The 13,006-nt window shown below is 47.2% G+C and overlaps 1 protein-coding gene across 2 annotated transcripts in view; it reads right to left on the bottom strand.

The window, feature by feature from the left end:
• Positions 1 to 3,427: 3,427 nt before the first annotated feature.
• CNNM2 (cyclin and CBS domain divalent metal cation transport mediator 2) overlaps positions 3,428 to 13,006 on the bottom strand; it is a gene marked incomplete at both ends in the record, with an annotated part of 139,438 nt that continues 129,859 nt past the window's right edge. The window contains 4 exons of one of the 2 annotated variants that reach the window (XM_079700768.1): positions 3,428 to 3,637; positions 4,234 to 4,418; positions 8,238 to 8,303; positions 11,179 to 11,272. In XM_079700768.1, the coding sequence (XP_079556894.1) occupies positions 3,428 to 3,637; positions 4,234 to 4,418; positions 8,238 to 8,303; positions 11,179 to 11,272 (555 nt within the window). The remainder of the gene's footprint in view (positions 3,638 to 4,233; positions 4,419 to 8,237; positions 8,304 to 11,178; positions 11,273 to 13,006) is intronic. The other variant, XM_079700769.1, reaches the window with a different exon arrangement.

Below are 13,006 nucleotides of genomic sequence, written 5' to 3'. Positions count from 1 at the left end.
AGCTCTCTTCCAGAAGTGAGGTGAGGAAGGAGGAGAAAAAAGAGTTACACGGGGTGCCCTTTCACATTCAAATTAGGTAAGAACCAAGGCTTAAGCTAGTTAACATCTCAGTTTCCATGCACAAATCTTAAGGTTCTGTTTTCCTAAGAGTTTAAACATATGATTTTAGACTTGCCTGATGCATGTGAAACAGAATTAAAGGGAGGGAACCTCTAAAGCAGTAGGAAGAAAGTCTCCCCCATTTATGAAGAGAAAGCAGATTGCCCCAGGAACACTTGGATACTAGGAATCCAGTTCCAGGAGGAAGCTTCAGGATGCCAGAGTGGCTGCTTAGGAGAGGAGGAGGCCCTGCCTGGTCCCTCAGAGCCAGGGCTTGCAGCAGGGGCCACTGAAAAGGAGAGCGAGGCCCTGGCCTGACACTGGGGCTCCTACAGAATTCAGGACCCCAGGCCCTGTGTCTGCTCCACAGCCCGCTCCCCATCCACACTTACGAAGCCAGCAGCCCTAGGAGAGGACCCACCAGTAGTGCTAAGCACTGGCCGCTGCACATCAAGATCTCAACTATTGGATGGTCTTTCTCTGCCTTGCTGCCATTTACTTTGTAGACATGAACTGCATAGACCTTCCCCAAATCATTCTCCTGCTGCCCCACAGAAGCCATGAGCCAGCATTTCTCCTTCAACAGCCTGTAGTCTGTCTCCCGAAGGAAAGTGGGGGCCCTGAAAGAGGAATCTGTCGCTCAGATACTGAGTGTTACCATCTGAAGGGCCTTGAGCCTCGCCCAAAGCAGATATAACTGTAGCCAAATGTTAGCCTTCATTCCTTCAGGGACCAGACAGGACTTATTTGGGATTCCCTGTTGTTATAAAACAGTGTGGAAAATCAAAGGTAAAGAATAGTTTATAGAAAATAAATACGAACTTGGGAGGCTAAAATTTCGTCCTCCAGGAGCCCTACTGCAAAGCCCCCCTGTGCCAGCTCCTTTATAGAGAGGACTTTTCAAAAAGCCACACAATGAGCAGGTAAGACAGTATGGAAACGTTAACCATTTCTCCCTGAAGTCAAGGAGCCAGCAGCTGGAATCCTCTCAAAAGGGCTTTAGGATTCACAGAGCAGCAGTGGGGCTCCAAAAAAGATCCAGCACAGTAACTGTGATTCCAGAGGCTCCTTCCAGTAGCAAGGCGCCTGGAGACGGACTGCGTGTGGAGAGGCAGATTCAAAGCAGATAGGCCAGGGGAAGCTGACGGGCGAAGATCCAGGAGGCCAGAGGAACCATGGCTCAGCAGCCCAGCTGCACCAGACCACAGGGATGGCACTGCTGTCCCGGCCCAGAGCGTGGCATGCTGGCTGGGGCAGAGGCCTCCTCCCCCAGCAAGGCCCGAGTTTCACTCTGTTACAGGGAACTCTCTCTCATTTCTGCGCCCCCTACAGATAATCCCAGTTCCCGTGTCATGTCATACTGACGCTGTGCTCAGCCAGACGCATCTTAAGAAAGTGAGACCTTTACACTTGGATGGGTTTGTTTATAAAAGCAGATACTCATAGTACAGGGTTCCACTAACGTCAAGCTCCGCGGTGGGAGCACCATCCCACGGTGCTCTAATTTGCGTGCCAGCAGCAGGCCACTCAGCCCCTTGAGGGGGAACCCAGTGACTTCTACCAGGTGAGACCAGTACTTCCCTCACTAAGGGGCACGGCACCTTCTGAGGAAGATGCTCCAGGACCAACATCCCAAGGGAAACACTGCGCCAGGTGCGCACATGACACTGGAGCCACCGAGCTGCTCACCGGGAGGCAAGCCCAGCGTGTTGCTGGTTCTTTCCCAACCGCAGCTCCCACCCGCCAGCGCGCAGCCTGGGGTGCACAGTCCTACCTGGAGGAAGGAGAAGAAACTGCCGCTTAGCCCCAGGGCTTCCCTTCGTGCAGTGAGACCCAGTGGAGAAGATGCTATCTTCTCGCCTAGTGACTGGACGCAGCGAGGACTGACAGGTCTACATGAAAACTGTGGTCAGTAGGAAGTCATTTCAGTGTACGAATGTTGCCGACAAAATGCACATATCCCTTGGGTTAACACTTAAAACACAGATAAAAGAGTTAGGAGTTCAGCCACTCAAGAAATACCTCCTGACATTAATTTCACTACACGTGATGAATTTGATAGTAAAGACAGACAGACACACACATGAAATGGCCACAACACACATTTGGTTTCTGAATCCCTGTTAGGGGCCAAACTGACCCTGGTTGTACGGGCAGCCTCTCTGGCGTGGGCCATGTCTGAGGCGGGGGACACAGAGGTCCTCAGGCGGGGACACAGCCACTGCTGGGCCCCACGGGCCCAGGGACAGAGGGGAAGGGGGCAGGTGCCGGCAGTCCCCAGTGTTCCCCCCTTTAGACACATGGGCCTAGACGTGCCTTCTCGGCAGGGCGCACAGAGCACAGCTGGAAGGTCCGACTCCTTTTCTGACAATGACATACATCCCAGCGGGAAGGGCAGGAGCGTGGACTCCACACCACGAGTTTACTCGAGGGCCCTGTGGAAGATTTCCATTTGGCATCTGTGTAGCAGCATCGTGGGTTAACAAGAGCAAGGACGGGGCGGTGGGTGACGGCGCTCTGTAAGCTGGGGCGGAAGAGGCCTGGCTGAGCTGGAGGCCCCAGGCTGTGGGAATGTCGGGGTGAAGCCACCTCGCCTCTTGCAAAGATAAACCATAGGTTTAAAATCCATTAACATTCATTTTGGTGATAAAAATTCCTTAGAGTGGGAGCAAAATCACATTCCAAGCAAACGTTAAACCTTTCTGAGGGAAAGGGACACCGTTAAACATTAACTTAAAACAACACTGAGCTCAGAGAGGCTGCGGGTCCCTGCGCAGGCTCCACCCTGCAGGGCCAACAGCCTGGGCAGGTCTGTGTCATTCATCCTTGAACTTCGACAGCGACACCCACTGGGGCACAGAGGAAGGGTGCCCCTCCCTGGGGCGGGGGCCAAGGAAGGCCACTGGAGGGACAAGTCCATCCTTCTAAGGTTACATCATGGGGTCACAGCAGAGTTCAGACAGAACAATTTAAAACTCTGCAAAAGACACTTTTTAAAAACATGATCTCTCGGAAAAAAATAAATCGCAACAATTTCCAACTTCATGCAAATCGAGGGAGGAGGAGAGTGGATAATGATAAAAGGTACAGCTGAAAAAATAAACATGATTCTATTTGGGCGGAAGAAATTCATCTCCATAATCTCGAATGCCACGCCCTGGCTGTCGATTTCATGTCTCCAGTTTCCATTCCTGCCCTCCCCGGCCTCCTCTGCTGCTTCCAGGAAGGGGACAAAGTCTTTGGTCTCAGGATGGTGCAGGATCCAGCATGGCACACAAGCGCACACTAATGGGATTCACGGTCAGACACGGAGGCCGAGGCCGGTGCTCTAGATGGCGCCTTCGCTGTGCAGGCTGTGGTTGGCCTTGCTGTGCGTCACACAGTTCTGTTCATTGAGCAGGTTGGCCGTCTCGTCTGGCAACCCGTCATGCAGCTCCGTAAGAGTCAATTCAATTTTAGTGTTTTCACTGTCTGAAGACTGAGGAGTTTTGTCCATCCGGGATGCCATCAAGGCATTTTGGTATTGCTGTCTTGAGATCTGAGGCCAGGAGATGGTACAGAAAACAAACCAAGATAATGTTTATTTTTAGGCTCTCTTGTCTCCACGTGGTATTTATTACACCTTACATCCCCCGAAGGGCCCCTAGCAGTTGCTCTAGAAGAAAACCATCCTTGAGTATAAACTGAGCCACTTTTTAAAGTTCAAGTTGATTCTAGTGAACAAGTCACTTTTTGCTGATATATAAGCCATTTCCAAGTTCTGTCTCGACATTTCACAGAGGCTAGAAAATGGCTTCCATCAGCTAAAGCTGGCTCATCCCCCACAAAGCGATCTTTATTTCAGCCTAAGAAAAGAGCCCCGTCTCTCGTGAAGACCGGCTGGAAACGTTTACTCATTTTCTCGCCCCCTCCAGCTCTCGTTCCCTGAAAAAGCCACATTTGACTTGGCAGCTCACTGGACAGAGCCAAGGAGACCGATGTTCTTCCCCAGCCGGAGTAAGGGTGCAGGAGCTGGAGGCAGGGCGCCCGCAAAATGACCGAGGCAGGCTCGGCGCAGAGGCCGCTGAGCCAAACGCTCTCGGTGGAAGCTGACCGCCGCCTGCTGGGCCCCGCCAAGCCATTGTCTCCTCTCACCTTAACAAACTGGAGATCGGAGAGGGCTCGCACCGAGTAGTCAGGGATGTAGACTTGGAGGAATGAAGAGCTGAGCTGATTGTTGCTGCTTCCCAACGTCGGCGTTATCGCATCGATCCGGTCACTGCGACTGAGAGAGTCCGAGTGATTCAAGCCGCATGGGCGAGGAGGTGACTTGTTTTCACCTGGAAAAGGAGAAGAAACCCAACTGCCTTTTAAGTGAGGTAGACGCAACTCAAAGCTCTTTATTTTCCCAATAATAATGAATAGACAAGCTCAATCAACTTATGCCAGACGCCTCGGCCATGCAGTTCAGCCGCAGGGTCTCCTACAGCACGCTCACGGCTTCTCCTGCAACACGTTCCCGGCCCCCGTCCACGCCAACAGACCCAATCCTCCGAGTTTCCAATAGCAAAGACCCCGTGGCTGCACACTGTGTCAGGAGCACAGGCCGGGGAGGCGAGGTCCGAGACACAGAAGCTACTTGATACGAAACATGGGCTGTAGGAAGGTAGCAGCACTGCATTATTTTGCCAGAAGCAAAACCAAAGGACTCTTGAGAACGTTCATAAATCAGTACACGTTTTTAAAGGGATCAAAACGCTTCTGTCTGCTCATACCATACCTGGCAGCCAAACCTGTTATCTTTGCCTCTGACCCCAGTAAAATCCCTGTCAGGCAGCCCGAGGACATCTCAGGATTGTTAAGAACCCTGGAAGACACCAAACCCTGAGACGGTTTGATTAGGTCACCTTAGGTGCTGGGGGAGTCTTCAATGAGATCGACAGTACTCTTTCATTAAAACAAAGTGAAAGGATATCCAGGTGAGTCTAAGTGTTGCTGCTCTTAGAGGCATGTTCACCATAGCTTCTAATAAATTTCATTAAAAATAAAACCCACACCCTCACCAGGGCTTCTTCCATTTTTGCTTTTCTAGTCAAACCTATTGCACAAATATCAACTGGGTGCCCACGCTGAATTGCACAACGTCACGGGATTGAAGGGGACCAATTCTCCCACCTGATGGTTGGCTCCTCTTTGCAATGCGTCCCTGACTGGCTCTCGGCTGGTCCCACCCTTCAACTATCGGAAAGTCTGTCATCACACCCATCAAAATCTGCTTCCCCAACTTCATTCTCCTCCACTCTGTGGACCTCTACTGAGTGCCTTCCATTCCTCTGCTACTTGGAATAGCCCTTAAAAGTGTGAAGATAGTTAAGTCTCTTCCTCTCCGGGCTAAATGATTCAACTGTTCACCTCACATGTTTTATCCCCCCCACCCCCGCTTACCCCATCCTGACCATTGTCTGAGAGTCCATTCAGCAAACGTCCCTCTTTTTTTTTTTTTTTTTTTTTTTTAGGCCACGCCGTGCGGCATGTGGGATCTTAGTTACCCAACCAGGGATCAAACCCGTGCCTCTTGCATTGGGAGTGCAGTGTCTTAACCACTGGACCTCCAAGGAAGTCCCAGCAAAGTCCCTCTTAAAATATGACATGCAGAACAAAACATGGCAAGTACTCAAGAAACCTCATATGGTGAGTCCCCTTTCTCCTAAAATTTTCATGTAACCACTTTCCCTACAATTTTCATGTCATGAACCAATTTTCCATTGTTAGTCAAAATTAAACTCAATAGCAGTTCCTCTTGTTGCTTCCACTTATCTATGAGAACAAGGCAAATTAATTTATCAGATGTTTTCTATTTAGCAGATGACCCAACTTTGATCAGATGACCCAACTTTGCTAAGCCTCAGAGTCCCTATCTGTAAAAGGCAAATAGTAATAGCACCCACCTCGTAAGGTCTTATGGAGATTCAAAATGAGATAAGGTATATAAAGTGCTTAGCACGGCGTCTGACACCCAGTAAGTGCCTGATAAAGGAGGCTTGTTAACATTATTATATTCTTTCCCATAAGTGTCATCCCAGACCTCTCCACCACGCGCCTACCCTCAGGATCAAGCTACTCTGTACTTGTGATAACTTCCCACAGGCTGATGGATGGAACAGTCTGTGAAACAAGGGATCCCACCGTATCCCTGGGCTTTAGCCCCAAATCTACAGATACTTCTGAAATGGTGTTCCCTTCGGTGGGTTACAATTTAAGGTTATAAAAACAAAACGTTTAAAGGGCAGTTTTCTTACCAATCAGACCCTGTGCATGGCCAGATCGCCGTCTGAGGCCTTAGGCAGTGCTTCTCAATCTCCTGTTATTTTCTCCTGAGGAGGATTACAGGGCAATTTCTCTGGTCTCCCAAAGTATCTAGACTCCCAGTCAGCTTCCTCTCAACCCACTGCCCTCTCTTTTCTGAGAGATGAACCCTCTCCTTTGCCAGGAACCCGCTGCCTGGCATCACAGCCAGAGTCTGGAGCAGCAGACCGTTTTCCAGGACCTCTTCTGCAACTTGACAGGAACCAGAACAGTCACCTTTCATCAGCGTGTGGGGAGATGTCCGAGTCTTCATACCAAGGAGAACAAAGACCTTAAGTGGCCTCCTCCCAGTGCAGGTCATGTTTTGTTGCCAAATTTATGTGGCAAGGTTTTATGACAATAATTATGAAAAAGACTTTCAATTTTAATTCCTCTTATGCCTTCTCAGAATTGTTTTGTTTTTTGGTCTTGGCTTATTTTATTCATCCTACCTAGGGATGCTTTCATTTGCTAGTAAGCTAGAAAGACACAATAAAGAAACATTCCCAGACTCCTCCCTGAGAGCCACCAGGCACCGTGTGGAACTGGCTGGAAATCACTGGTGTAGCTCAACCCCCATTAATCAGGTATCATATTACTGTAATGCCAGCACCTTGAAGGCCTGGACCCACAAAGTGGGTTTTCCCATTACTAGGTCAGATGGAATGGGCAGAACTAAGAAACCTCTAAGTTCTACAGAAAAAGTAAGACACAAATGACATTTCCCCGAGCTTCGGCCAAAAGTCACTTTACTTCAGCATCTGTGACATTTTAAATTGGTAGCAGATGCCAGCAAATAAAATGGGGAGGAAACAATACAAACATACATATAAATACATATTTATGTATACATATATGTGTATACATGTATATTCTGTCAGCTGATTTGATTCAAATAGCCCCACGAGTAATATCTTATGCCCAAACACCCGCAATTTTTTTTAAGAGCAAAGACCTGAGGGAATGTTAGCTTCTCTCTAAGACAAGTATTGCCTCCTTTGCCGAACATCTGCATTTTAAGAGTTTTGCAGAAACTGGATTATGAAATGCAAATCTCACCAGTCAGATCTTAAAATATAAGCTGTATGGAACAAAATAAACACAGAAAAGTTGTACTACCAAATAGGAAAGTCCAGCAATTTTAATTAAAGAGAGATTAAACCTCTGCCTTTCTTTTTTAGCAGCTGGACATATTAGCCAGGCATGACCATACTCTCCTGCAGGGCAATAATCAGCAGTTCGTTAGGAATGTGCACAGTACTAATTTCAAAACAAAGACAGCGAGACAGGAGAAGCGGGGCCACCTGCCCGAGGAAGGGTGGAAATACATGCACCTCGTTCACATGGATGCCACAAAAAGGACCAAAGAAACAGAGATTTTGGGGCCTCACCAAGAGAAGTTCATAGTCCTTCAGCCTTTTGGCTGAATGTGTTCTGGAGAAGAATCCTCAGGTTTGGGGCCTCTGCAAATTCCATGCACCATGACTTTGCTGAGGTCACCAAAAGACCAAAGGGCAGCCTCGAAAATCCAAGGTCAGCAGTGTGGATGGGTCACGCAGGGAACCCATGTCAGACGCACTCTCCCCTTCCCAGTTTCAGGATTCCCTTCCCATCTCCCAAACCCTTTGCACACCTGTTGTGGGCTTATGCTGTCCTGGATAGCTCACTATTAGTCACAGAACCATGGAGTTTTAGAGCTCAAAGAAGAACTGAAAATGGCCTTGACCAAATAAAGGGAGCAGACCCGGCCAGCTGGGCTTTGGTGGGGTCAACGGAGGCAATAAGAATTATGAAAAGGAAACATGCAGAATTACCTGGAGAACCTGCTGCTAACAACTCTGTTCTGCTGACAACAAAGGTACGAGACAGGGACAAAGGAACTGAAAAATGGAGAAAAACAGGGTGAGACCATATCAAAAGGCAAGAAAGGAGCTCTCTGTAATCAGGGGACAGGAGTGGATACCTGTTCTACCCGTAGGAGTGTTCAGTCCCGGAAATGCAGAAGACTATATGATATTATATAAGTTAACTGAACACACACTGCTTTCCAGGAAGAGGAACATAGGGAGGCTGAAATCGGGAGAAATCCTACTCACAGGCTTCTTTACTAACCTAGAAATCTCTTAAGCCAGTAGTACCCCATTGCAGTTTATAGCTCAAAACATGCTCTTAAGGACTTCAATCACAGCTAGCCACGCAAAAGTGGAGCTTGATTCATCAACTGCCCCAAGAGCATGACCCAAGCTGCCTGTGCCAGCACCTCGATACCTGTTCACAGCACAGCCTACAGCGTCCCTATCTGTGGCAAAAAATTATTCAATTCATTTACATTCTTAATTGGTCTGATTGTAACTTTGACCAGATGCTTTGAAATTTCACAGTATTCCACAGCAACTCAAAGTATTAGAGGAAGGTAAATAAAGAATATCATATACAGATTTCTTGGGAATGGCAGACCAGTCAATCGACATGGCCTACCAGGCAGGGGTCATATTTTCTGGGCAGGTTTTTTTTTTTTTTAATTGAGGTATAATTGACAAATAACTGGGCCGGTCTTGATAACTGATTAGTGTAGGGTCTTTCTAGGCAATCAACATTAATAAATAGAAACATTACCTTGGGATTACTATACTTATTATTGCATCTCAATGAATATACAAAATCCTGAATCCTCAATGTAAAGTCAAGTAAAACGCTGGGCTTTGAAGTAAATAAGATGCCGTTAATGAAATTCTCTTCCTTCCAAGCATTTCCTACCACATTAGGTAGGAAATTGCAGCCCCACACACTTCCTATATGGAAGGCCTGCTCTTCAATTCCTTTCCTGAATGTGATTTACCCTATATAAATCCATGGTTTAATATGAACTGGGCTAATAGTTAGGGTTCAAGAACTAGTGATGCATAAAAATGTACAAGTTACTCCTCTAGCTGTCCTTTCAAAGCCACCTTACATACCTGATTCTGCTAACCTGGGGCAAATTTGAGGGTGGTTGCCAAGCAATAGTCACAATCTCAACACCTACTTGTGTTATACAAACATTTCCTCTTGTGCTTTAAAGGTGACAAAGTACTCATGTGAGTATCATCACATTCTATTCTTCTAACAGCCACAGGAGGTAATCTTATACCCTTTTAATAACGAGGAAGCCAAGGGCCTTTCTCAGTCAGATAACCCATAAGTGGAACTCCGGCTGTCTCCGAGGTCTTCTTGGCCTAGTTAAGAATCTCCCCGTCCTCTCACTAGCAGTGAAAACAGAAGATCACCTTGAAGTTGACAGCAGACACCTACTAATTAAGTGGGGTTAGACAGGCTTGTGTTCACACTGGGTGCTAGACAATGGGGACACTGGCCCATGTGACTCAAAAACCTGCACCAGGATAGTGAGCAGATGCATCGGGGACAGGGGAGGTTTAGCAATGTCAGAGAATTCTTGACATTTCCCTGGCTTTCTAACTGTAACATCTCTGGGCGCCTGAGACACTGTGTGGACGAGTAGATGAGGACCAGCGTCACAACACAGACTCGTCTGCAGGTGACCCCTCCCCCTTTTTGAGACTGGTTTTCAGAAGTGACAGCATTCTTTTAGGATCGGCTATTTTAAAGTTTGAGGTTTATAAAACGTTATTTCCTAGCACGGCATGTCATTTGGGATTTTGGCCACAAGGTGGTACTGCAGCCCCTGTTTACCTGCCTGCCCTGTTCCAGCGGGGATCAGGTAGCAAAGCAAGTGGTGCAAAGAGGAACCATTCAAGTCCCATCCCAGAGGTGAGCCAAGTATCCGCGTCCGTGTTCCTACTAGAACAGACACCGCTTTCTGGCATCTTGTGCTCAGAGCACTAGGTCGATACCCCGTGGCACACCCACCCTTAATTGGCTGACTTAACTGGCCAGCTCTCTAAGTTGAGAAGAACCGGCTATAGGCAATGGATATATATTAAAACCTCAACTATCCTCAGAAAAATGCAAATTAAAAAACATCCAGAATAGTTAACATCTAAAAGAGTCAACAGTATCAAGTGATGGATATGGAGCCACTGGAACCCCGGTCAGCACGGGCAGGAGTGTGACTGCCTCAGCCACCCTGGGAAACTGTGGGGCTGCAGCTATTAACGCCGACCCCGCCATTCCACTCCTACACATACACCCAACAGAAATGTCTTCACCAAAGGACGCGGACAGTGTCACAGACACACAATTCGGAGTAGCCCCCAAACAGGAAACTACCCCAGTGTCCATCTGCAGTGAAAAGAATAAATGCACTGCTGTATATTCATACCATGGAACACCGTACAGCAATGAGAAGAAACAGAGTATAAGCTCACACAGCAGTACAGATGAGTGTGCCCAGGACAACACTGGGTAAAAGCCGCCAGACTCAATGCAATATGTCCTGTATAATTCCATTTACCTGAAGTTCAAAAAGAGGCAAAACTAGTCAATGCTTATAAGTCAAGACAGTGGTTACTTTGGGGAGATAGTGACTAAAGGGGAGGGTGGGGGGAGGGTTCTCTGGGGTTGGTGATGTTCTGTCTCTTGATCTGGGAGCTGGTTTACACAAGAGTTCAGTTTGTGAAAATTCATGGAGGTATATATGTATGATGTGAGCAGTATTTTTTTGTATGCATGATACACTTCAATATAAAGTTCAAAAAGTAAATAAATTGGGTTAGCCGGCAGGTACAGAAAGATGACAATACAAGGGCATTATTTCCTAAAACCTAGCCCTGCCCTGAGGCTGAGAAGGAAACTCACCTGGGGAGGCTGTAAGGGCCATTACACCATAGTATGAAAAAGCACTGGCTTCAAACTTCATACCTTCTTTCCCAGCTTCTACTTCCACTTTCCCCTGTGAAAAGAAAAAAGGGAGCATGTTCAGTCCAATTACATGAATTTCTTTGCAAACTCTATGCAAGATTTAGTCCTTCCTCAAATTTTTGTCTAAACTCCTTTCCTAACAACCCCAAGGAAGTAAAAAAAAAAAAAAAAAAAAAGCCTCAGATAATCTTTCCCACTTAGATGGAGGAGAGGGCTAATTCATCTTAAATATGAAAAATTGGATTTAGCTGGAGATGCAGAGGTGAAAGTAGTGTGATGTTTAATTTCCACGAGTCCACTCAATATTTCCCAGCATCCCAGTTCGTGGGTTCTTTGAGAGCCCTCCCAGTAACTGAAAGATGGGGCTCTTGTTCCACCCATGGGACAAACGCTGAGAAGGTGCTCAGTGACGGTCACCCAAGCAGTTCCACGGGAGCCTGAGTCGGAGCAGAGTCAGGGTCAAGGGCCAACATGGTTTGTCACCATGAAACAGGGAGGACTAAACCGGCTCCCAGCGGCAGAACTCCCTCTTATCTCCCTAGCATGGGTCCTGACCAACTGAGCAGACATGTCGCAGGCCAATCCCTGGTCATCCAGACACTCCAGAGGCACTGGGACACCATGGTACTTCTCGGCAAAGCACCTTAAGTAATCTCGTTCCATCAGGACAAAACCTCTTCTAAGGTTCTCCCTTTTCTTTCCTTCCTCTAACTTGACTACAACTTCTTCCCTCTCATCATCTCCTCTGGGACACACTGTGCCTTATTCATCCCTCTAGCCTTACGGTTCACCATAATCCTTTTCTGGGCTATTGGAAAACCCTCATGAGCAAGTTGCATTCTAGATTTCCAAGCCAAGGGTCAGAACAGCTCTTGCTCACCTTACCTATAATTATTGCCTCTCTAGTAGGAGGGTACGTTTATGGTGCATCCTTTACATGGGTAAACAAAAATTAAGCTACCATTTATTGAAGAGAAACTGTGCTGACAATTCACAGTGCTTATTAATCCATTTAATGCTCACAACTCTAGGAAGCAGACACAATCACCACCCTCTTATAACTCAGGAGAGCAGGGCTCAGAAAGATGAAGTAACCGAAGAACAAACTCTTCACCAGTATGCTACACTGTGCCACCTACGAATGCAAACTCCATCACTGTGATCACTCCCTATTATTCTGTACCAAATTCCCAGTGATGGAAGCCCTTTCTCAAAACCCTTCTTCAGAAAACTATCTGTTGTCTCTCTTTTGGGTTTTCCTTCACTCAATGGAAAATATTAGTTTTATCCATCTCCAACCAATTCTCTTGCTATAATATAAAATCAACCTGCAAACCAACAGGCACTAAAAGCCCTGACCATGCAGGGTCCTCAGGAGAGGTTGTGCAGCCTTGTGAGAAGACAGCCCTTGCTCCTCCAAGAGCACACAATCCAGAAAATGGGAGAACACATGAAACTCAACGGTGCAAGGCAGTAAACAAAAATTCTACATGAGGAAAAAGAAGAATATAAGGAGTTCAGAGAGAAAAAAATGACTTCCTGGTCTTGTATAAAGATACATTTTATACAGGAAGGAAAATCTGAGGAGGAGTAGGATTTGAGCCAAGGGAAGGGAACAGTGTTGAGGAAGGTCAGAGGTGGGTGACAGCGGACTTCCAGGCTCAGTGGGTTTGCCAGGAAAGAAGGGGAGATGGGTTTGGAAAAGCAGTTTGGTGAGGGCTTTCCTGGTGGCACAGTGGTTGAGAGTCCGCCTGCCGATGCAGGG

This window comes from Hyperoodon ampullatus (assembly GCF_949752795.1).
Source record: "Hyperoodon ampullatus genome assembly, chromosome: 1".
Lineage (NCBI taxonomy): Eukaryota > Metazoa > Chordata > Mammalia > Artiodactyla > Ziphiidae > Hyperoodon > Hyperoodon ampullatus.
The sequence above is the reverse complement of the archived record's forward strand: the minus strand, read 5'-3'. Positions and strand labels throughout refer to the sequence as shown.